This window comes from Pseudochaenichthys georgianus, chromosome 4, assembly GCF_902827115.2.
Source record: "Pseudochaenichthys georgianus chromosome 4, fPseGeo1.2, whole genome shotgun sequence".
Lineage (NCBI taxonomy): Eukaryota > Metazoa > Chordata > Actinopteri > Perciformes > Channichthyidae > Pseudochaenichthys > Pseudochaenichthys georgianus.
The window spans coordinates 12151202-12176623 of NC_047506.1; the positions used below are offsets into that span (position 1 = coordinate 12151202).

The 25422-nt window shown below is 41.7% G+C and overlaps 2 protein-coding genes and 1 non-coding gene across 3 annotated transcripts; 2 read left to right on the forward strand and 1 right to left on the reverse strand.

Moving 5' to 3' along the window:
- Positions 1-1546: 1546 nt before the first annotated feature.
- On the reverse strand, positions 1547-4443 carry LOC117445599 (platelet glycoprotein V-like). Its single transcript, XM_034081349.2, has 3 exons — positions 4335-4443; positions 2663-4115; positions 1547-2536 (listed from the first exon to the last, which is right to left on the reverse strand). Exons 1-3 carry the CDS (start codon positions 4351-4353, stop codon positions 2080-2082), a joined length of 1929 nt encoding a protein of 642 aa, XP_033937240.1. The 5' UTR covers positions 4354-4443; the 3' UTR covers positions 1547-2079.
- A 1249-nt stretch (positions 4444-5692) lies between these two features.
- On the forward strand, positions 5693-10529 carry LOC117444946 (leucine-rich repeat-containing protein 15-like). Its single transcript, XM_034080330.2, is given in 5 exon segments — positions 5693-6018; positions 7356-7490; positions 7492-8011; positions 8574-8862; positions 10456-10529. Coding segments are annotated over 5 exon segments (1272 nt in total). The 3' UTR covers positions 10458-10529.
- A 6183-nt stretch (positions 10530-16712) lies between these two features.
- LOC117446044 (U1 spliceosomal RNA) lies at positions 16713-16876 on the forward strand. Its single transcript, XR_004552077.1, has one exon. It is a non-coding gene; the product is annotated as a U1 spliceosomal RNA (small nuclear RNA).
- The last annotated feature ends 8546 nt before the right edge of the window (positions 16877-25422 follow it).

Here is a 25422-nt window from a genome sequence, read left to right on the forward strand (position 1 = left end):
TTATACTTTTAGACCTGACAGCTGCCTTTGACACTGTAGATCACAGTATTCTCATTTCTCGCCTGCAACATTTTGTGGGAATCAGTGGTACTGCTCTAGACTGGTTTAAGTCGTATCTGTCTGAAAGAAGTTTTAATGTAAATCTTAATGAATTTACTTCCTCCTCTGCTCCTTTCCCATACGGGGTACACCAAGGCTCAATTATTGGGCCGATTTTATTTCCCCTGTACCTGCTCCCCCTGGGCGCTATCATTAAGAAATATGGTGTCTCATTTCATTTTTATGCAGATGACTCGTAAATCTACATGGCCCTGAAAATAAATGACCCAAACCCTCAGCAACGTCTGCCTGACTGTCTGCGGGACATCAGAGCCTGGATGGCCTTGAACTTTTTAAATTTCAATGAAAAAAAGACAGAGGTCATAATATTTGGACCCAGTGGTGGCCCTAATGCCCCGCCTGTGCTGGATTCTCTTGTCCCATATGTGAAACCCATTGTCACAAACCTGGGTGTACGGATTTATCGTGATTTTAAACTAGACAAACAGATTAACTCTGTGGTAAAATCCAGTTTCTTTCAGCTAAGACTTTTAGCAAAGGTCAAGCCTTTCCTTTCTTTTAATGACTTTGAGAAAGTAATACATTGTTTTATATCCACTAAACTGGATTACTGCAATGCTCTGTATATTGGAGTGACCAAGGCTTCCCTGTCATGCCTACAGCTGGTCCAGAATGCTGCTGCGCGCCTCCTTACAAGGACAGGCAGGCGTGAACATATTACACCTGTACTCACCTCTTTACACTGGCTACCAGTCAATTTTAGAATACAATTTAAAATGTTACTGTTCGCATACAAGGCCCTAAACGGTTTAGCCCCACCGTACCTGGCAGATCTTTTAAAACCATACACACCCACACAGTCACTGAGGTCGGCTGATCGACTCCTTCTGGTAGTCCCAAAATCGAGGCTAAAGCAGCGGGGAGATAGAGCCTTTGCTGTTCCAGCTCCAAAGTTATGGAACAAATTACCCCTCCAGGTTAGACTTGCTCCAACTATGCCTGTTTTTAAATTTCGTTTAAAAACCCACTTCTTTTCCCTGGAATTTGCAGGCCAGGTGTGACACTTGTGCTTTTAAATTTGGGTTTTTATCTTACTAGTGTTTTGTATTGTTTTTACGTTACAGTATGGAGGAGAGTTTTTCAGTCAGTGGCTTCTGATCTGGTTTCATTGTCTCGTGTATTACATTTGTTTCATGTCCTGTCTGTTTTTATGTATTTATTTATGCTATGTTTTTATACAGTTGTTGATGTACAGCACTTTGTTCAACTCTGTTGTTTTTAAATGTGCTATAGTAATAAAATTGATTGGATTGGATTTATTACAGACCTTAGCCAGGAAAATGAATACACATGAATAGCAAAGAAAAAGGCTTGACTTTCATTTAGTTCCACTCATTTTATTTCTAATGATTCATTTTCTCCATATTTTCCTGATTAGTTCTTTAGTCTATAAAACAAGAAATATGGTAAATAAAATGCTTGTGGCAACCTTCAAAAGTTCTATTTATTAATAGCTTGATTTGTTAGAACAACAATACAAAAACCATATACTGTATTTGATTTACTGTCATTTAAGACACCAAAAAGAAATACCAAACACGTTTGGACAAGCTCATAGAGAAATAACTAAAACCTACTCTTTAATTGTTTAAATAATTGCTTTTATATTATAAATTGCTTCTTTTCTTTTTTGCCTGACGAATTGCTTGACCAATCTTTAGAGGTCTAAATAATTGTAAACAATTATTACAAAAACGAGTGGTAACATTTATAAGTTAACATCCCTTATATAAGCTTACATACTGAATTGTATATATAAAAAACTGTATCATCTAAGTCTAATTCTTCGATATGTAAAAATCCCTTCATCTTATGATTTGTCACATTATTTAGATTCATACTATATTAAGGTTACACATGAGCTTGTGAACTTAACACAGTATCAACAAAACCTATCCCCAAGAGTGTTTTTCATAGACTGCGTCCTCTGAAAAAGGACATCTTATCTCGGTTGTGTTGTTACTCTGGAGGATGTGCACACTGAGCCTTGAGCTTATCCATGCTGTTGTTGAGGCGATACATGCAAAACACGGCAGCAAAAATGAGAAACAAGCCTGCAGCCACAAGAAGGATATAGCAGAACATGAGTAGCCCGGTCAAGGCCGCATTCGAGGGCAGAAACCACACGTACACCCATCCCTTGTGAAGATTGTGGTAAACAAACTCCGGCCCCTCTTCAATCACCAGTGTTTCATAGAAATTAGCCAACTTGTAATGAGACGAGGGCTTCTCAGTGTTGGGAAGAAACTCCTCGTTAGGCTCGTTGGTGGTGGGAGTTTGGAGCATTGTGGATAAGATGGTGGAGGGTGGTGGTTTTGTAGTTGGAGTGGTTGTAAGGATGGTGACTTGTTGGGTAGTGCATTCAGTGGTCGCTGATGTTGTCGTGGGCATTGTGGTGGGCATTGTGGTAGGCATTGTGGTAGGCATTGTGGTGGGCATTGTGGTGGGCATTGTGGTAGGCATTGTGGTAGGCATTGTGGTGGGCATTGTGGTGGGCATTGTGGTGGGCATTGTGGTGGTTGAAGCAACAACTGGTGTTTATGTGGTGAACAAATAACTTGATTTGAGTATCTTAGCATCGCAAAAGTTGAATTCCTCATCCTGCAGAGAGCCAATGGTACGGAGCAGTTGGTACACAGGACTATGACATATCACATCCTGTCCGTCAAGAACAACATGCTCATGTTTTCTTATCCATTTTGCAATACCTCTAATACTACAAGTACAGTCCCAGGGGTTGCCACCCAGATGAAGAGCCTTCAAAACTGAATTTGACAAGAAAGTATCTCCTGAAAGAGTCTCGAGATGGTTATTCTTCAAATCAACTGTCAAAACCCCTCCAAGGCCCTGAAAGATGTTATCTGGGAGACTCTTCAACTTATTGTCATTGAGAAGCAGTATGCCAAGTGTGGTTAGTCCGGAGAACAGCTGGGGATGTAGATAAAGGAGGTCGTTGGATTTCAATGACAGCTTCTCGAGCTTGGGAAGGCAGCAGAAGAGGTCCGAAGGCAACTCCCTCAGCTTGTCGTTTAAATGGAAGTTAAGCCTCAAAAGTCCTGACATGTTTGCGAACACATTTCCAGGAACAGTGGTGAGATTAGTAGCATACAGATACAAGTCTGTCATATCAGGCATGTGACCCATTAGCTGGTCTGGTAAAGATAATAGCGGGTTGTTGTAAATGGTGAGCTTCGTCAGCTTTGGCATGTTGTAGAAGGTCTTTTCTGGGATAGCCTGAAGTCGGTTGGAGGAGAGGGTGAGGGTCTTAAGGTTCTTCAGTGACCAAAATACCTGAGGGGGAAGGATGGTAATCTGGTTTTGGTGGATCTTTAGCTCCACAAGGTTGACAAGTTTATCAAAAATCCCAGCTTCTAGCTCCTCCAAGTCGTTGTTATAGATCATGAGCTGGAGAAGATTAGTCAAGGAGTGGAAGATGGTTGGTGGAAGCTTATTTATGGAGTTCCTGCCAATGTTCAGGAAGGTGAGTTTGGTCAGTCCATCGAAAACATCTGAAGCAGGACTGGTCAGTTTGTTCCGGCTCAGGTCCAGATACAGCAAACTAACTAGTCCTTCAAACATATCCGGAGCTATGGTCTCCAACTGGTTCCCATCTAAATACAGTTGCTCCAGTGTCGCCAACGGACTGAAGACCCGAGCAGAGATGGTAGAGAGATCGTTGGACGACAGCTTGACAGACTTGAGCTGTGGAGCAACGTGGAAGGCATTGGGATGGATAGCATGTAAGTGGCTGTATGTCAGACTAAAACGCAACAGCAGGTCCTGGTCAGCCAAGCTCCGCTCATTGATGATGTTCATTTGAGTGCCATTAAGCTGCAGCAGGTACGTGTAGACGGGCAGATTATGTGGTATATCTGTGATGGCGTCGCCAACACACTTGACGGCACCCATACTGTTACACAGGCAGCTGCCGGGGCACAGCATGTTGCAGGTGAGGTGTGGCAGTGTGAAGAGGATGAGTATGGTCCACAGGGTGCCTGCAACGTTGAAATAAAGACACATTTGGTGCATGAGATTCAATCTGAAATGAAATATGTGTCATTACCTCAGCAGTAACGATTTTTACATTTCGATGAAGTTTATTGCAAAAAATGCAATCCCTGACAAATAAATATAAAAATATTAAGGAAAACATTTATAAGTATATGTATTACTCTTAAAGGACGGTCAAAAGCCAGTTAAAATATTCCACCAACCTCTGAAGAGAGAATCCATGATTGCCTGTTGACAGTGTGATGATGTTGCTGTGATGTGTGCTGCTCCTCTCTGCAGGGCCGTCTTATAGAGCTGAGCATCCTGTCTGTCAAGATCAAGGTCAGCCCACCAAAATAACCGCCCAAGTCACCCATCTCAGCACACATCCTTTATACTGCCCGAACCTCAAATGAACCCGGTGCCATAGACATGGAAAATAATAACAATATTTGCTGTAGGCCATGACCCATTTCATTAGGCTTCTATCATTGTGCCCATGTTTTACTTGACAAGTCAGCGTTGAGAATTCTACAAACATTTTGGACCCATTGTAACCATTTTTGTATATTTACAATTATTACGTTTTTAATTGTTGTTTTACTGACAGCATCTGTAAAAGCCAGTTTCGTACTGCTGCTTGACGAGGGTGAGTTTTGTTTTGACTTTGGACAGTTTGACTCTCCTTAACCTTATGTGCTAACTTTTTGCGGGAGTTTTTATTTCTATTCTTGGGCTGCCTGGAAATGTTAAACTTTTGGCACGTATTATTATTTACTGCTAACTTATGAGTGACATAGAGGATGCTGGCTCATTTCCTGTGGACTTATCTCAACAGGATTGCCTGATCCCACTGTGCCAGCACTTGAGTTTATGGTGGAACTGAAACTGATAACACCCTTCCCTGTATGGGGTCAGTCATGGTGTTATGTGTCATGTGATGCATGTAGTGTGACGGGGTAGCTGTATGAACACTTTCACTTAGTTTCAGATTTGTATACATTTCAAAACTATAGAAGCACTTTTTAAATGTGTCACCTCTCAGCGTGTATGTGTTTAGAGACAGATAGAAGGTATTCTGTTTGATTTTGGGAATCATTGTTCTCTCACTGAGATTATGTTTTTCATTTATTTCCTGTCAATAGAAATGTATTTGAAGAAAAAATCAAACTCTTTTTGTGTTATAATCCCTATACCGTAGATATATCACTGGCTCAGAGCAAAGTCAAAACCTTCTTTAACTGACTCATCTATTTCAAACCTGGAGTCTCAAGCTGCTCATGGGATGCAACCAACTCCAGGCCTGTTGGCTAACATCGATACAGTAGATAACTAATGAAACTGGACGTGTTTGTGTCTCCTCACTACTGTAACAACCTATTTCAAACTGCGTCAGAAAATAATAAGGTAGGTTTTGGCATTCGATTGTAACAAATGTTTATGATAAACTTGATCATTAACTTTCATAGGAAAGAGAAACAATAAATGTAACTATCTAAGGTATATAAGGTTAGAGTTGAATCTACAACATTTCATAAAAAGTAAAAGGTTTTTCATTTTTTTCTTTTTATAGTGAATAAGCATGTCAAGAGGAGAAATCATCGTTCTTATTTTGTCTTTGCTGTTTGAGGCTTCACTGAACCAACTATGTGAAAGGGAGACAGACTGTCCCAAAGAAAACCAGGATGTTTTCAGTTCATCTACAACAGAAATCCCAAGCCTCCTGAGACTAGGTGTCAGTGAGTTTTTTTTTTTGTCAAGCCCGATTGCAACAATCCCCAAAGGAACCTTTGTTAAAAACCTGCAGCTTGAAAAGGTGGAGTTACTGTCCACCACCACGACATCTATTGAACCGGGAGCTTTTGAAGGTTTGGTAGATCTCAAGCATATCGAGATATCAAGCACTCCATTACAGTTTTTCTCGATTGCTAACACACTAACATTCTACATAAAGCACAATTATTTTAACTGACACTCAAAGAGCAAAACATCGGCTCAAATCTCCAAAACTCTAAACACGTTTTCAGCTTTTCACACAATTTGCAAATCAACATGGCACTTTTTGCAAACCACTGCACACGTTTCTCCACGTAAGACACAGGAATCTGACATAAAGTCACGTGTTAGCAGGTTTAAAACACTGATATTCAAAATGCCTCACACATGGACCAATGATCAAGAAACACGTTCCACCTGACCAAACACCTGGTAGCATAATTGTTGGCTCATCAATCAGGATGTTAGCACTATGAAAAGACCACAGGCGAGTACTTTCTTACAGCAACAATGGAAGCCAACATGGAAGCAAGAGGAAGAGGAAGAGCTGAGAGTGAGAGGAGGAGGAATGAGAGGTTGAGGTAGAGCTGGAGGGAGAGGACGTGGACAAAGAAGAATACTGTCTAATGAAATGAAATGTTATCAACCATGGTTTGACGATGAGAGAGGCTGGACAGAGGGTTCAGCCTAATCTAAGCCGATTTACTGTTGCCTCTGTAATCCGGACACTTAGACTTGAAAACAGGTTAGTTACCAGTTTTTCGCCCTGCATAATCATTATATATCAGTGCTTATATCTGTTGTGTGAAACATATTTACTTCATTACTGTAATTGAATTGTTAGCATGTTGCATACTATAACTGTACACAAATCCTGCACAATTTACTGTGGTAACACACACTGACCAACCACTATATCTTTGTTGTTTATCTGAAGGACTGAGAAACAAAGAGGTGCAGGTGGAAGGCTAAGGATTTCCAATGAGGCACAGGAAGCAGCAGTTACAAACTTGGTTTTGGCAAACAATGCATCACACTTAGAGAGATCCGAAGCATAGTAACTATGTGCTGAGATGCATGTTGCACAATGTTATTTTTGAATAAAATGTGATTTTGTTCAACAACTCATTTGTATTTCTTCATTTACTGTATTTCTGTAAACTCAAGCAATCTTTCTCTGCAGAAACCTCTATGGACAGAGCATAGCCCATACAAGGTGAAAGTGCTTTAGATTATGCTCAGCAGTGTGTAGTTGGGTGGTCAAACCATCTAGTATTAAGAATGAAGTGTGTTATATTTGGTGCAAAAGTTTGCATTTGGTAAGTGTTTATGTAGTTTTGAGGGCAGTTATTAATTTAGCAGGAGAAATTAGGTGTTTTGCACTTGGTGTGTGGTTTTGTGAATTGTGTTTAGTGTTCTGAGAAACTGAGCAATTTAAAAAAAAATGTTTGTTAGCAATCAAGAAAAACTGTAACGTGGATCCCAGTGGGAGTCTTTAAAGACCTCAGCAACCTAGAGAAGATTATCCTAAAGTTTAACAAGCTCCATAGTCTGGGAAAAGGCTTGTTTGATGGCCTTGACAAATTAACAGAGCTCCAGTTATGGGAACGAGATCGGATCGATTGAAGATGGGACATTTGATGGCCTGGAGAACCTCTTGGTGCTTCATTTGGCTAAAAACAATCTCTCTGCTGTATCAACCCACTGGTTTTCAAATTTGAATAAACTGCAGATACTACGACTTTACAAGAATCAGCTGACCTCCGTTTCTGAAGACATTTTCCAGAATTTGCCAAACTTGAAGGAAATTGGCTTGCATGGAAACAAAATAGCAGAATTGTCACCTAATCTATTTCCACATAAAGACAAACTCAATAAACTTCTTCTGGAGAATAATCTTCTTACAGGTTTGCCTGAAGGATTCTTCGTTGGCTTCCCTCAGCTTAAAACGCTGACCTTACAGAAAAATAAACGGACAAGTCTACCACCTGTGCTTTTTGGAGAAATGCCTAAATTGACAGATTTGAGCCTCAGTCAAAACAGTCTTAGCACCATTCCTAAAGGAGTATGTAGCCCTCTGAAGAAACTCAAGAAGTTAGATCTGTCTAAAAATCAGTTTGTAAAGGTTTAAGGCCCTGACACACCAAGCAGTCACCAGAGGACTAGCCGACGCTGAAGTCGGCTGTTGCCTGGCCGTGTTCTCCTGCGTTTTGGCCATGTGTCGCACGGGAACACACCGCACCGACTTCAGTGCATGAGTGGCAATAACTCTCCTTACCAGCAGGCGGCGGTAGTGTGTATTCGTCATTCAAAAGAGGCAACAACCGGAAGACAGAGAAGAAGAAGAGTATCTTTTCTCCGTAATATCATACAGAGCTGGCCTCTCCTGGATCAAGGTGATGAGCAGGTCTTCGTTTGCATCATTCCAGATCGCCATGATGAGATGAAAATGAATAGCAGTCTGTGTGTGCCTTCTTAAATCGTTTGTTTACGTCCCTCACTTCCGCTTCACTTCTCATGCACTGATTTGCTAGCTGAACAGCCAATCAGAGTGATTATTTGGTCTGGCAGTCCAAATAAGGCATCTCACGGTCGACGGTGCGGGACACACCAACCTGACTACGGCGCCGCGAATGCCCGACAGCCTCTGACGGCCTCTGACTCCCAAAATCGGGTTGGTGTGTCAGGGCCTTTATGCTGAGTACTTTGAAGGCCCTGAGAAGCTGGTAGATCTGAATCTACAAAACAACAAGATAAAGTCACTGGATGCAGATCTGTTTGAAAAGCTACAATCGGTGGTCACACTCAGGCTGGCTCACAATGACCTCCATACTCTTCCAGAGGATATTTTTGAGCCTTTATTAAAACTGAAGAAACTTTACCTCAGTGACAACCCATGGCGATGTGACTGTAATCTGATTCCTCTTCACCTCTGGATAAAAGCAAACTCTGACAAGATTGTGTCTGCTGCTGTCTGTGAGTATCCAGAACATCTAAAAGGGCAGAATATTAAATCATTAACAGAGGGATCAATTTATTTGCCCCACCCTTCCCCCCACTACCACAACATTTCCCACTACAGAACCAACAACCATCGTTACTGCCACAACACCACTTCTAACAACACCTACCACCACTTTACCAACCACCACTCCCACCACTACACTCCCAACTACAGAACTAACTAGCACAACACCAACAACCACCTTTCCAACCACAACTATAACAACAACCCCCGTCTTAACCACAACAATACCAACAACTACGATTCTGCAAACAACTACACCCACAAACACAACAACTACCACAACCACTATTACGACAACAATACCCACAACTATGACAACAACCACACAACCACCATAATGACAACCCTACCTACAACAACCACACCCACTATTATGACAACTCTACCCACGACGACAACAACCACACCCACCATAATGATGACTGTATTAACCACCACAACAGCAACCACACCCACAACCACTATAACAACAACCCTACCCAAGACAACCACACTCACAACCACTATTATGACAGCTATTTTGACAACTCTACCTATGACCACAACCACTTTATCGACAACTGTATCTACTACCACGACAACAACCACACCCACAACCACCATTACGACAATCACTTTTCCACCCACCACCACAACAACAACTATGTCCAAATCTCAGATGATGATCTACACCAGACTGCTGGTGGTGGTGATCACTTGCACACTGGTGCTGGCAAGGTTTACCCTGTCCCTCTACCGACTGCTGCAGCGCAGGGAGAGAAAAAACCAGAGGGTTGAACTAACCCGGTTCTCCTGCAGGAGGGAGGTCATCCTCAGGCCTCTACAGAGATGAATGTAAACAACAACTGCCCCTTGAGAGAAAGCTCACTTGTGTGGTGCAAAATATGGTAAATGAGCACATGTGGAACCATATGATCTGCCAAGGCATTCTTAGGTAATAAAATGAACCCTCTACCTGTTTATATAATGTATTAACATCAATACAATATTAAATACAAATATAACTAAAAGTTATGCCATACATTCCCAATGTTAACCTATTGATCACATGCTTTAGCAGGATGAAACAAGGAAATGTATCATCATGAAAGTCTTTGATTGTAAAGGATTTTTGAGAGAAAAAAACAATTCATAAAAACATGTTATATGGTTAATAAATAGTAAAGTTGTCAAAAGAAAAAATCTTCCGGGAAATTTGTTTTACTGCACTCGAGTACAAAAAAAATACCCTCTTACAGCAGGGGGAGACAGAGATCCATGCAATGATGTTCCATTCACAGATAACAGAAGTTTAGGAAACTTGATCTGAGTCAAAACTTCCTCACCCTCAATGAGAGCAAGACCGAGGTCATCTTTTTTGGACCCCAACCAACAGTCTCCCCAGTTGATATTCTGGGCTCCCTCAATACAAATATTCTCCCCTCTGTCATGAACCTTGGAGTGACCTTCAACAGCGCCTTTAAATTTGATAAGTGTCACCTCACACAGGTATGTGGACCCAAAAGGCAACAGTTCATTCAGGGCATGTTTCCCCAATTCAGGATACTCCTTCTCCACACCACACCACACCACACCAGAACTGTGTCAGTGGTGTGCTTGAGTAGCTCATCTTCAGGCTCCTATCTGAGGACACATCTATGAGGTCTTCTTGCAGTCTGGCGGGAATGCTGCTGTTAATGCACGTCACAAATGGATTACGCACCCAGTCCAGTGTGGACGACTTGTTGTCAATATCAGGGAAGTAGGAGTTGAACTCATTCTTGAGCTTGGACAAATGTGTGTGTACTATTTTCACAATTGGAGCTCTGTCACATTCACCAGTAGCAATGTATGCGTTCAGCTGCAGGAAACAACTTGTATCCCCTTTTTCACATTTGCTCTGCCAGAGCTTGATCTTCTCCATGAATCCACACACTTTGTCATACAAGCTAAGAACATTTGTGTCTTTACCTTGAAGAGAGATTCAGCTGGTTGAGTTTGCTGAAAATATCAGAGAGGTAACCCAGCCGAGCTACCCAGTCAGCGTCGTCGAACATAGCCACAAGTGGGTGTGTGTGCTCCGACAGAAATGCCCTCACTTCATTGCGTAGCTCGAACAGCCGCTATAACGTCTTCCCTCGGGATAACCAGCGGACGTCAGTGTGAAGCAGGAGCTGTTTATGTTCTGACCCACCGTCTTCACAAAGTGACTGAAACAGTCTATGATTCAAAGGCCTGGACTGTATGAAGTTGATCCCTTTTACGGCATCATTCAAAACATCGTTCAACTCTGGACTCATTCTCTTGCTAGCTAATGCTTCTCGGTGAATCATGCAGTGCGTCAGGGTTTACCTTTTTTATGTGGGCCATTAATCAATTTACTCTGCCGGTCATCGCCGCAGCGCCGTCTGTGCACACATGAGAGCAGGATTTCCAATCCAGCTTGTGTTGAGAGAAAAAATTGTCAATAACGTTAAAAACGTCCTGTCCGGTATTTCTCCCCGTGAGTTTCTTGCAAAACAGAATGTGCTCGTTCATCTCCAAAGTGTCTTTGTAACGCACAAACGCAATCAGTTGTGCTTCCCCACTGACATCCGTTGATTCGTCCAACTGCAAAGCAAACGTACCAGACGCTTTACATTTTTCCACCACTTGGTCAATAATGTCAATTCCCATGTCGTCGATCCGATGGCACAGAGTATTATTTGACAACGGCACTTTCTTCAGGACATCAGCTGCTTTCTTATCGAGCATAGTTTCTGCGAGAATTATAGCAGCAGGCAAGATTAGCTCTTCGGCTATGGTAAATGGCTTTTTCGATTTAGCAACGAGTAGCGATACGGCATAAGATGCCTCCAAGGCCTTGATTGAGACCGATGTCGCTTTCTTTAGTTTTTCTTGGCTTCCCTTAAATTCAGCCAGCTTTTGGTGGAAAAACTCTGCAGGCTTACCCACACAGGCGGGATGTCTAGTACTAAGGTGCCGATGAAAATGGGATGGTTTCATGCTATTATTAGAAAGCACGTCGCCACAGATGAAACACATTGGCTGCGGTGGCTCTGTAGTTGTGACCGTAAACCCGGAGAGCACATAATGTTCACCAAACTGACGATTCTTCACCTTCTCCGTTTTCATTTTCTTGAGAACGGGTTCTCCTGATTCAGCAGTATCACCTGTGCTGTTGTTTCTGGATGAACCAGCTCGACTCAGCCATTGATCCATAATGATTATGTTAACAGAAATGTTGATCTCAATAAACACCAGCGCATTCACTTGATAGGATGTTGATATTTTGCTAGCTAGCAAGAAAACCAGCGCGCCACTACAATGATGATGATGATGATGTAACACCTGACAGTCCGGCGGGAAGCTGAACGCCGCGCCAATAATAATATATAGCCAGCAAATGATTACATAATTTGAATGCCCCCAATTTTGGTTACATTATTACAGATTATGCATTATTCATTATTTGGGTACAGTTTTCCTGTAAACATTTTAATAAAAAAAAAATCTAAAATCACATTTTTTTTTTTTTTACTTTTCAAAATATTTTCATGTACCCCCTGGGGACCACCCACGTACCACTAGGGGTACGCGTACCCCCGGTCGGGAAACACTGCCTTAAAATATAGTACCTTATATTACATATTTTTTCTCTTTAGACCCTTGCGGTTTATTCTTAAAAACCCTTACCCTTACCCACCCCCATTTTCCCTCTGCTGGTCTATGGCATTACATTACATTACATTGCATTTAGCTGACGCTTTTATCCAAAGTGACTTACAATAAGTGCGTTCGACCAACAAAATACAAACTATGGCCTTGTAGAGGGTAACGGGGTACAGAGTCGCTTAGATAAGCGGGGGAGTGCATCTGACGAAGAGATAGGTTGTTGTGCTCCCTATCTCTGTTTCTTATCCTATATCTAATATAACTGCTCGGGTCTTGATAGATTGAGTGGGGAATTTCATGAGATCTTTCTAGAGGGTTATCAAGAATAACTTTTATCCAATGACCTTTTCCCTCTCTGTCTGTGTCTGTGTATTCTCTTGTTCCGATTAACCCAGCCAAATCTTTTTTCTTGTTTTGTATCTATATCTACGCCGGGATCCGGAGTCGAGGCTGATCCTCTTGCTGTAGTCCTGTGTCTTGGATCCTCTATCCTGAGTTCTGGATTAAGTCGTGGACTTCGGGTCGTGGCTGAACCTGTCTCTGCGGTCCTGCCTTGAGTCTCGTCATGCTGCTTCCCTGATGGCTTCCACAGGATTGTAGCTGACATCCTCGTGGATTCATCTTCTTATTACAGACACATGCATTTCCTAACATTCGGTCTATATGCTGTAAAATGTATTATCTCTTCGATTTACACACGGCATCTATTGCACGTCTGTCCGTCCTGGGAGAGGGATCCCTCCTCTGTTGCTCTCCCTGAGGTTTCTCCCATTTTTTTCCCCTTAAACTGTTTTCTCTGGAAGTTTTTCCTTGTACGATGTGAGGGTCTAAGGATAGAGGGTGTCGTTTTTCTCACACTGATATTCTGAACAATCTGTGCTGTTGTATTTGCTGTAAAGTGTCTCTACTGTAGGCTATTTTTATTATATGTACAGCACTTTGGCTCGACCAAAAATCGTTTATAAATGTGCTATATAAATAAAACTTGATTTGATTTGATCTCAGACAATCTATGTGTCTGCAAGTTAGATGACATTGTAATAAATTGGAATGAAATGTATAGTTGTTTCTTTTAGAGTTAAGCAATAAAGCTTTATTTTTTTATTTATTGCACAAAGGATCTTTACAGCTAAACAAATTAATCCAAGAGGTTAACTCATTATGTGGCAGAGTGAAAGACAGTGTGCAGGCTCTGGGTGTGTGTTTACGGTTGTCTACCTGATAACTAAAGGTGAAATACATTAATTAGGCCTTTTATTAGATAGTAGCATAGAAAGAGAACAGAAGGGCAGATTTATTAACCTGTCTGTGTGAACATGTCTGTGCGTTTGTGCACGTGTGTAAGTGGTACTGTAATAACAGAATTAAAATCAAAAATTCATCTTAAATGTCTGCTTTCTGTTTGCTCTTATACAATTGGGCTAATAATTAATTAAGTATCTATGAGGTTAAGGGTCAACTTTCACTAAATTGTGTGTATGTCATAAACTTCAAACTGAAAAAGATCTACTTTGTATAAAAACTAAAAGGTAGCTACAAGGAAAAACTTAAACCTAAACAAAAAAGAAACTTGATAATGTTTAGATGCATAGATGTGAATGTCTTCCACTAGAGGGCATTTCTCTGGTGGATACAACAGCACCTAAAAAACACGAAGACTACAGAAAAATATGTAACTGTTTCACATTTAAAAATGTCACCTGTTGTGTTTCTCCCCCCAGTAAAACCTCATATTAAAGTACAAAGCTAAGTTACATCATGTGACAAAAATGTGGTTCAAAAATCTTAGACTACTACTTCAGAGGAGTGTTCTGAGAAGGAAAAACATTGTATGAGGTTGTGCCAGAAAGTAAGGCTTGTGAATGAAGAGTCTGAATGAAGCTAACAAATGCTTTATCAGATGTACCTCGAGGCTATTTGAAGAGCGCCACACACAGATTTAGAGGGATGACTCATATTACATTAGATATGGCTGATGCTGTAAGTGATAAATGATAAATAAAGGGAACAGTGTGTTGCCACCTGTTATATCAAATTCTTAATCATATTTACATGTCTTCTTGACCAATCAGTCACTGATAGTACACAATCTAACAGATGTCCGGCACTGATGAAGAACAACGTGCTGCATAACTCAACTAAAGAGTTTCATGCCGCTCTGAATTGCAGCTGAGTGTAATGCACAGTTTGCTATTGTTAAGACCTCTCCTGGGATGTGGCATCACAAAGCTATTCTTGTCTTGAAATGGAATAAGCAGTCTTTTGTCTTCATTATTTATCCAGATTTGAGTGACTGGTGCATTTAAGTCCACTCTACATGTTTCTGTGTCTCTGTGATTTCCGATAAAGCAGTTTCTGAGACTTTGCAATTGTCTGTAAAAGGAAAAAAGGGGATGTTGTTAAAATCATCCAGACGATTATAATGAAGTTGTGCTTTACTGATATATGTGTTGGCCGAAAGATAGTCTAATTGAAAATGAGTACCCACTCTCAATCCTACCTTGTAATACTGGAGCAGATTTTCTCATGATACAAAATTATATTCATAATTAGAAATACAACCTTTTCAGACGTTCAAATGTATCTGGCGCAAAACAACACCTGAAATCAAGGTCAGTTATATCTAACAAGCTAACATATGACCTCGCCACGATGTAATGTGACTATCATGAGTTGGAGCTATGTATTTGCTCAGTACGGAGTTAAATGCTCTGCTCTGAAGTTTATCTTGGTTTAAATGTTTCCAAAGTATTGCGACTGAGCCTCTACATGGGTTTAGATTTGAGAATAAGCAGTTGCCCCTCTTTTGTCCACAGAAACATACAATGAGATAGAGGGCAAAGGATAAGATTCTTGAAAACACTGTGAAAGGTCACAGGGATGTTGTTTAGATTAAACCTCTTTCACTGTTTCTAAAAGCCTTGCTGATGGATCAGTATAGGCAACATGCGGAATCCTTTCTATTATAAGACATGCTCAATTCAGCTAATTTTAACTTCTACAGTTTTCAATGTGCTAAACGATATTTTTACAGAAGCAAAAATAACTTGTAATATAATTTGAAACCTCTGTTTAGGGAGGGATAAGCCAGCAAGTCCTGCTAATGAGCCTGCAATGGAGCTGAGGAGGTAATTGTGTGTGAAAAGGGCAATGTGCTGATGAACATAAGAGGCCATCAAATAAAGGGGAACCCATTATAGCCAAACTAAGGCATTTCAACTGGAAAATAGCTTGCAGTAACCAGGCGGATTTTCAGAAGGAATCGTACATCTGATTACCTGGGGTAGACTGAGTGATGTAGACTTTGCACAAACTTCAAATGTAGGAATCTCGACTGCATCATTTGTGGTAGTGGGGGATTGCGTTCGCGCTCTCCCCTGATATATTGAACATTAACAATGGAAGATGCATCTAATGCAAACATGTTGTATGCCTCTGAATATCAAGTGGTTCATCAATATAGTTCTGAGAAGTTGATGACTTTTAGTGGCAGTAGGAATTTATGTGACCTAACTTGTAACAAACAGAGGAAGTAGGCTACCTGTGACAATATTACTTATATATCCTCACATTCATTTTGATAAAACAAATAAACATTAAGATAATCCTGCTGTAATTAACTAACAATCACAGAAACTGTGTCTCTGTTGTTAAAAAAACCTGCTATGGAAGTAAACTGTCCATCACTTAATAATCTGAAAATAATTTATTAACCTTTGCCATTTTCCAGAGACAGAAAATGAATACATACAAATGCACTGGGTAACTCCATGGTGGCTCAAAGGAGCTGTTTTAGTTTGTTTCCAAAGGCATACTGCCCCAAGAGTTGAAATTGAAAATGGTCTTTACATTAGTTTGGGGTCGTCAGTTTACTCAATAATAGAAAGTAACATGTTGGTAACCATTTGATTAAAGAAGCCTGTTCCTCCTGTTGGACGTGGATACAAGATATTATTGAAAACATCAGGCAAAACTCAAATAATAATAGTCAGCCCTAATACACAAGTGTGTCCTTTATATTAAAGCCAGGTTTTACAAAATAAATGATGTATTTCGCCTTGATAGAAGACATTTACGTTTTTGGCACCATCAGTTAGCATGGTTTGTCTGTGAAACGCTCTCCCATCTCGAACCAGTACAACTTATACTTACCTGGCAGGGGGTCTCCTTGATCACTAAGGTGGATCCCCGACGGCGAGGTGCGACCATTACACTGACGGCTGCGCTGACCTGTACGAATCCCTCAAATATAGGAATCTCGACTGCATAATTTGTGGTAGTGGGGGAATGCTTTCGTGCTCTCCTCTGATTAATTGTAAAAATTAACAATGGAAAAACTCTCTGAGATGTTGATGACTTTTAATGGCAGCGGGAATGTATTCGACCTGACTAACTTGTGTGCAACCATTTAATAACAAGCAGAGGAAGTATCTGTGACAATATTACTTATATATCCTCACATTCATTTTGATAAAAACACATTTACATCCAGAGAATCCTGCTGTAATCATCTAACTCTGTGTGTCTGTTGTTAATTTGCAACACGTTCTCACTCCCAACACGTCACATGTTGACGGTCGGTCAGGGCCCCTCCCCGTCACTCTATTACGGACAGGGTACCCCTTGAGAGTCAGTTTTCAACGGGCAGGGTGTCCCATTGACTTGCATAGAGCTCCCTGAACGTTGGTAATAGACGAGTTGGGATCGCGGCGAAATGCTCTCCGCAGATCCATTCTCACAGCGTTTATCAACCTTTTTCTTACTCAATATCAAGCCACACTTATTGTTTTTACTTCTTTATTTTAATTGAATAATGTAGGACTTTTGTTGCAGTCAGTTATGGGGAGAGTAGGGGCTCAAAATACTGAAATCTGTATTGTTTCATTGTTTTTTCCTTCTCATTTTGTATTCTTTTCTAAACCACACACTGTTATTTACTCAACAATAACACATAATTATCCTTGTATTTATTTATTTGTTTGATTAATAAACACAAGTTGGAGTCCGTCAGGACCGAGGGTCGGAGCAGCTCATAGTAGTTGCTTTAGAGAATTTTACACCCGGAAGTAAGTATTCTCTCCGCTTCGCTTGACAAACCCCGTGATAGTCCTCAAGCTTTGTGATTGGATGTTTGAGTGCGTGCCGAGGGTTACGCCGAGCGTCGAACAGCACTTTGAAATGGGATGGAACCACGGCAGACTGTCCAAAACTGGATTTGAACGGGTCCACCGTCCCCGTCCCCCCGTCCCCCGTCCCCAGAACTACACATGTTGGCTATTGTGTGTTTCGCAACATGTTCTCTATGGCACGTATCTGCTGGGAATTGTAGTTTTAAAAGACGTTTTCATATTTCCCATATTAAGAAGTTGCCAGTATTAAACTGTGTACATCCCTGGAGGTTTAGGGGATAGGAAACACTCACATTTAAAACATATAATTAATAAATGGGTGAAAATTGCTTGTGCCCAAAATAGGCAGCATTAATACACTGAACAAAAATATAAATGCAACACTTTTGTTTTTGCTCCCATTTTTCATGAGATGAACTCAAAGATCTAAAACATTTTCTATATACACAAAATAACCATTTCTCTCAAATATTGTTCACAAATCTGAAAAAATCTGTGATAGTGAGCACTTCTCCTTTGCTGAGATAATCCATCCCACCTCACAGGTGTGGCATATCAAGATGCTGATTAGACAGCATGATTATTGCACAGGTGTGCCTTAGGCTGGCCACAATAAAAGGCCCCTCTAAAATGTTCAGTTTTATCACACAGCACAATGCCACAGATGTCGCAAGTTTTGAGGGAGCGTGCAATTGGCATGCTGACAGCAGGAATGTCCACCAGAGCTGTTGCCCGTGAATTGAATGTTCATTTCTCTACCATAAGCCGTCTCCAAAGGCGTTTCAGAGAATTTGGCAGTACATCCAACTGGCCTCACAACCGCAGACCACGTGTAACCACACCAGCCCAGGACCTCCACATCCAGCATGTTCACCTCCAAGATCGTCTGAGACCAGCCACTCAGACAGCTGCTGCAACAATCGGTTTGCATAACCAAAGAATTTCTGCACAAACTGTCAGAAACCGTCTCAGGGAAGCTCATCTGCATGCTCGTCGTCCTCATCGGGGTCTCGACCTGACTCCGGTTCGTCGTCGTAGCCGACTTGAGTGGGCAAATGCTCACATTCGATGGCGTCTGGCACGTTGGAGAGGTGTTCTCTTCACGGATGAATCCCGGTTTTCACTGTTCAGGGCAGATGGCAGACAGCGTGTGTGGCGTCGTGTGGGTGAGCGGTTTTCTGATGTCAATGTTGTGAATCGAGTGGCCCATGGTGGTGGTGGGGTTATGGTATGGGCAGGCGTATGTTATGGATGACGAACACAGGTGCATTTTATTGATGGCATTGTGAATGCACAGAGATACCGTGACGAGATCCTGAGGCCCATTGTTGTGCCATTCATCCACAACCATCACCTCGTGATAATGCACGGCCCGATGTTGCAAGGATCTGTACACAATTCCTGGAGGCTGAAAACATCCCAGTTCTTGCATGGCCAGCATACTCACCGGACATGTCACCCATTGAGCATTTTTGGGATGCTCTGGATCGGCGTATACGACAGCGTGTTCCAGTTCCTGCCAATATCCAGCAACTTCGCACAGCCATTGAAGAGGGGTGGACCAACATTCCACAGGCCACAATCAACAACCTGATCATCTCTATGCGAAGGAGATGTGTTGCACTGCGTGAGGCAAATGGTGGTCACACCAGATACTGACTGGTTTTCGGACCCCCCCAGACCCCCCCAATAAAGCAAAACTGCACGTTTCAGAGTGGTCTTTTATTGTGGCCAGCCTAAGGCACACCCAGGGGCGGACTGGCCATCGGGACGAATCCCGATGGGCCGGTACTGAAGTGGGCCGGTTGGACGATGTGGGCCGGCTGGTAACCGTAAACAGCATATCGTACTTTCCACTTGCCCGCTCGGGCCACTAAAAATATTGCTTTAAAATCATTGTCCTGTGGTATTGGTATTTTGACTAGCAATTTAGTTAGATTGTTTCGTTTATTAACGCGACAACATAGCGTTCCGTGAGTCGGTTGTCGTTGTTGGGTGAAAAGCAAACAGCTGTTTGCTGCGGAGCGCTGCTTCACCACAGACTATCGCGCCACCTAACCATTCGCCAAAATGTTTTTAATACCAGCGGTAACCGGCCAAGCGCCGTGCAAAAAACAATCTTCAAATAAAAGAAAGTCACCGGAGGAGTTAAAGGAGAGTGACAGGGAGCATGCGAAGAAGAGGGAGAGAAAGTTTCAGCCAGCTTGATGGATGGAGTTGGCTTCTAGTGGTGCGGTCACGCGTCCTAAAACCCTTTTATAATATATCGATTAGATTTATGATTCGACAATTATAAAAGTAGGGTAGACATGTGGAGATTATCCGGCTGAACAAAACCTGCATTTATCAAACAGGTTCCTTTTCCACAGACTTTATTTCCAGCTATTTTCCAAAACCCTGTGGAGAAATTCCATTGCTTTTTGTCGAGGGAACCAGCAGCTTACTTCCTGGTTTCAGGACGCGTCACTGCACCTCTCAATATGATGCCAATATAAACAAGGTCTTCTGTCGGATCTGTACATCAATGCCGACCTATGCTGACAAGTAAGTGAAGAGTAGACAATATAAAGGTATATTCGCTATGGGGAAATGTCCCAGCAGTTTAGGATAATGAAGGTTCTAATCTACTCTACATGTCTAACTCCTAATGACAGGAAGGCAGAAAGCGCATTATACAAATAGTAATATTCATAATAATAGCAGACATTTTTTAACAATGACCACAATATCATTATTTTAATAAACCAAATATGAACAATTGAGGAAAATGAGGAAGAACTGATGATTCAAATGTTGTAGTACAAGTAGTAATGTAGTTTGTGCATACATTACTATTGAAACATGTGTTAATTTTCTTCATTATTAGTCGATTTCTTTTTGGACGAAGGCTCCGGGCCAGTGGTTACAATGATGGGGCCAGTGATAATATAATGCCAGTGGCATTTTACCCGTAATGTCTACCTCTGCGGTAAGTCACTAGCACCGCGGTGGGCCGGCGGTACCGAAGTGGGCCGGTTGAGAGTCCCGGGCTGATTTGTAGTCCCAGTCCGCCCCTGGGCACACCTGTGCAATAATCATGCTGTCTAATCAGCATCTTGATATGGCACACCTGTGAGGTGGGATGGATTATCTCGGCAAAGGAGAAGTGCTCACTATCACAGATTTTTTCAGATTTTTGAACAATATTTGAGAGAAATGGTTATTTTGTGTATATAGAAAATGTTTTAGATCTTTGAGTTCATCTCATGAAAAATGGGAGCAAAAACAAAAGTGTTGCATTTATATTTTTGTTCAGTGTAGTTATAAATATATTTATTCTTTATTGTCGGGTCACTTATTACAGGTTCAGTGAGCTGCATGAGAATGACCGGCTGTCAGGAGAGGGAGAAGAAAAGAGAGCACCCCGTTTACATTTCCCATTTTATTATCCAGAATTACTGTAAACTTTTGAATAAAGTAGTTAATCTACTATTAGTAGTTTGTGTAAATGCATTAATTATTATGTGTTTTTTTTCATTATCATAAAATAAATCTCTCGTACACCCTGCAGTACTCCAACGTACCCCTAGGGGTTCGCGTACCCCCATTTGAGAACCACTGCTCTAGTGAACCATATTATGTATGCAGATGATCTTGTTGTGCTGAGTCCATCTAGCGCTGGTCTTCAGCAGCTTCTTGCTGTTTGTTCTGTGTATGGTGTGGAACATGACATCAAATACATGCTCGGTTTGGTTAGGCCTTATTAGCCCCGGCTCACTTTAATGCTGCGCTTCCATTAGAGTCTAGGAACTGGGGTAGTTACTATAGTAACGCAGTGTAGGCGGAACCGTGACGTCATCTTCAATGAGAGCCCCAGAAAAACAACACAGCCGTTAGCTCTTAGCACTCAGAGCTCACAGCTCTTCATATCTGTTCAGAAACTAGACAAAAGTTAAACAAGTACAAACCACAGACTGCCTGTGTCATGGCGAATACAGTCGCTGGTTTATTTATGTCTTTTTAGGCCGTTGTTGTGAGTGTGGACAGTCGGAGCATATAACGTTAGCTTAGCCAAGCTCCATTTAGAAAACACGCATTTTAAAAGGGTTTTTCGCCTGCCGTCTGTCTGCAGACTTGTCAAAGCATTAATTCATGGTTTTTACTAACCGGTATCAGTATGTTGTTAATTCGGCATCATTTTGAAACGTGTATTACAATTAAATCACGGTCAAATATGTTCATCTTGTTGTAGTTGTAGCCCCCTTGTCAGCGATTCTCTCTCTAGTTTAGCATACTCAGCCCTACTCAGCCTGGTTGTTCCTGGCCATAGAACCACGATTTAGTCGGGCCAGAAAAAAGGTGAAAAAGTAGCCCCGGGCCAACACTAGGCCAAGTGCAAACGCAACCAAAAACGGGCCCCGCACGGCTCGGCACGCTTAAAGCAAGCTACCCGCTGCAGTGGAAACGCGCCATAAGAGTGCTGTCATGATCTTTAGGACCAAAGAAGATAAATGTCTAAAATGTCCTGATTTTAAATTGTCCATGGGAGCCTGCCTGCAGACCTCCACTCTCAGGACAGTTCCGGTGCAGACCTCCACTCTCAGGACACCTCCACTGTCAGTATAGGAAGTGACGATTCTGACGCGTTTTTTTCCCGCCCACCGAAGGACTCGTTTGATGGAAGTTTTCAAATCACAATGGAGACTCGTCATCACGGAAGTGATGAGTCCGACCACCGTGCACTTTGGGTCGGCCTTGGTCAAGCCCTTTTGACCCCCCCAGCCTGGTTCTCGTAAAAGTTTTTAGTTCAAATGACACCATGGAGGAATGACAGGGGACTCTGCCCTCCTCACGAGTGCCTATTTTCGGACACTTTTTTCACTTTTCCCCGGTTTTATTATTTTTATATTTATTTTACCCGGTCTCCCCCCACGGCCTGTGTCCAGCCGCCCCCCACACTCATCCATATATTAACGGATTTTGACAATTTTTGTTGCATTTTATCTCCTCTCCTCTCACTGATCGAATGGCAAACGCGACCCACTGTCGGAGGGCCTCCGCGCCGGCCGATATGAAGCGTGACCAAGGCGCACCGTCCAGGGGTCCCACGGGTCCCGCAGCGGGGTGGAGGTTCCCAGCTGGAACCTCCCCACCTCCGCCGCGGTGCACCCGGCAAACACGGTTGTTTCTCGAACCTTCCACTGTTGTCTAGCGGGTGTAACTGAAATACAAGATGTCGTATTTATATATATAAATAAATATATATATCTATAGCCTATAGATATATATATAGATAATAAATGTCAGTGCTATTTTATGTTGTATTATAGCGTGCATTTCCTGTTCGGAAAGTGGTGCTGTACTGAGAGTAAACAATACAAGATGTCCCTATTTTTATATATCTATATATACTTTATGTATATAATAAGTGTCAGTACGATTTTATTTTGTATTTGCGTGCATTTCCTGTTCGGAAAGTGGCGCTGCGGCTGTACTGATAGTAACTACAATACAAGGTGTCCGTATATATCTATATATTGTCGCTACAATATATAGATTAGGGCTGTCAAACGATTACAATTTTTAATCAGATTAATCACAGCTTAAAAATTAATTAATCATGATTAATCACCATTCGAACTATGTCCAAAATATGCCATTTATTTATGTATATTGTTGTGGGAATGGAAAGATAAATGAAAGCAGGCGGATATATCCATTTAACATACAGTATCTATGTTTATTATAACATTTTTCTGCATGTCAAAATGAAAGACAACCCACACACCTATCAATCATCAAACCGTGGGGTCTTAATTCATTACGTGTTGATTTCTATCAACGGGGGAGTACTTCAGGAAAGTCGACAGGGGGGGGCGGCGGCGGCGGCTAGTGGAGTACTTGTGACCACAGTGTGAACGTTGTGATCAGCTGTTTTAGCGCAGTTCTCCAGTGATGGGGGGAGTCTCCCTCCGCAGCCGGTTGGCGTAGTTTTAGCACAGTTCCGTTGTACAGTCAGACCGACGTTAACAGCAGCCTGTCTGTGCACACGGAGACCGACTCTCTCGTCCGGTGATCTAACCGCCTTCTGGAAAAGCTTCACAAGTACGTCGGTACGCAAATGCGCTTTGTGACACAAGTGACGGTACGCATTTCAGATTACGCACATAACCTGCGTACTAGTTATGTGCACCCCTGTACCAGAGCCATATTATTACTATTATATGGCTCTGCCCTGTACTACAGCAAGAGTATTCTCCGTCGGGACTTCCTGCAACAACACCACGCCGTTATCAAAGATGTTCTATTGAGAAGACGATCACTACGTGACAAACGTTTTCAAAACCGTGGCTACTGAAATCAATCTTACTAACTGCTGTCTGTGCAATTTACTCCGTGCGAGTTGGCAGACTTTATTTTGCTTACTTTAACATCATTTTTCATGGTGGGGCTAAGCCATTTCTTGGTATGGGTGTCGCCTACCCCAGCCATACCCTGGCGCTGCCACTGGTGGCACGTATGGGGCGGGCCATTCTGCACATGCGTTAAATGCGTTAAATATTTTAACGCAATTAATTCAACAAATTAATTACCGCCGTTAACGCGATAATTTTGACAGCACTAATATAGATATATACATATGTATATAATAAGTGTCACGATCCGTCACGATCCGATTTTATTTTTGTATTTGCGTGCATTTCCTGTTTGGAAAGTGGCACTGTACTGATAGTGGTGATTTTTGGATTTTGGAATTCTTAGCGTGCACTTCCTGTACTGACAGTGGAGGTGTCCTGAAAGTGGAGGTCTGCAGGCAGACCCCTCTCAAATTGTCTGGTAATAATCTTAGTGTCTGTAATAAGTTAAAATATCTTGGACACTTTATTACAGAACAAATGACAGATGATGAAGATATTTATAGGCAATGCCGCATGATATATGCACAAGCAAACATTCTCCTACGTAAGTTTGGTACATGTACAGATGGAGTGAAGATGTCTCTGTTCAGAGCATATTGTACACTGCTCTATACTGCACATTTGTGGTCGACCCCAACTACAGAAAAGCAAGTTTACGGAAACTTCAAGTAGCTTATAATGATTCCATGAGAATATTGCTGAAGCGATCTCGATGGTCTAGTGCAAGTGAAATGTTTGTGGCTGCAGGAGTCAATACTCTACAAGCTGTTTTAAGAAATCTTATGTATAAATGTATTTGCCGGCTTAATGACTCTGATAAAGAAATCGTCTTGGCCTTATCGAACATAAGGTTTAGTACTACACGCTACCAATCGCAGCTGTGGAGACATTGGTATAGTTGTCTCTTTGTAGGACACTGATTTAAATTATTCTTAAACTATGAATTCTTTTTATGCTGTGTATGTAGTTTATTATATGTAATGCCTTGTCTTTTATCTATGTAATGTCTTGTCTTTTATCTGGACCCTGAGTCTGTAATAAAGTTTTCATTCATTCAATGTCAGCTTAGTAAATTATTATTTACAATGGACTACGCTTGCTAACAGACTAATTTCCACCACCAAGAAAACTCAGAGAACCCCTTTGGGGGAGGTTCACTTCTTTGTCTTCGATGCAGATGGGCATTTCTTTAGAATTTCTGTAACCAGCATTTAAGCACTCAAAAACATTTTTGATAGAAAAGGAACAACTTCACAGCAACCTTTGTGATTGTTGTCAAGGAAGGTCATTCTTGGAAATTGTTAAGTGAAAAAAAGTGTTTGTGAAT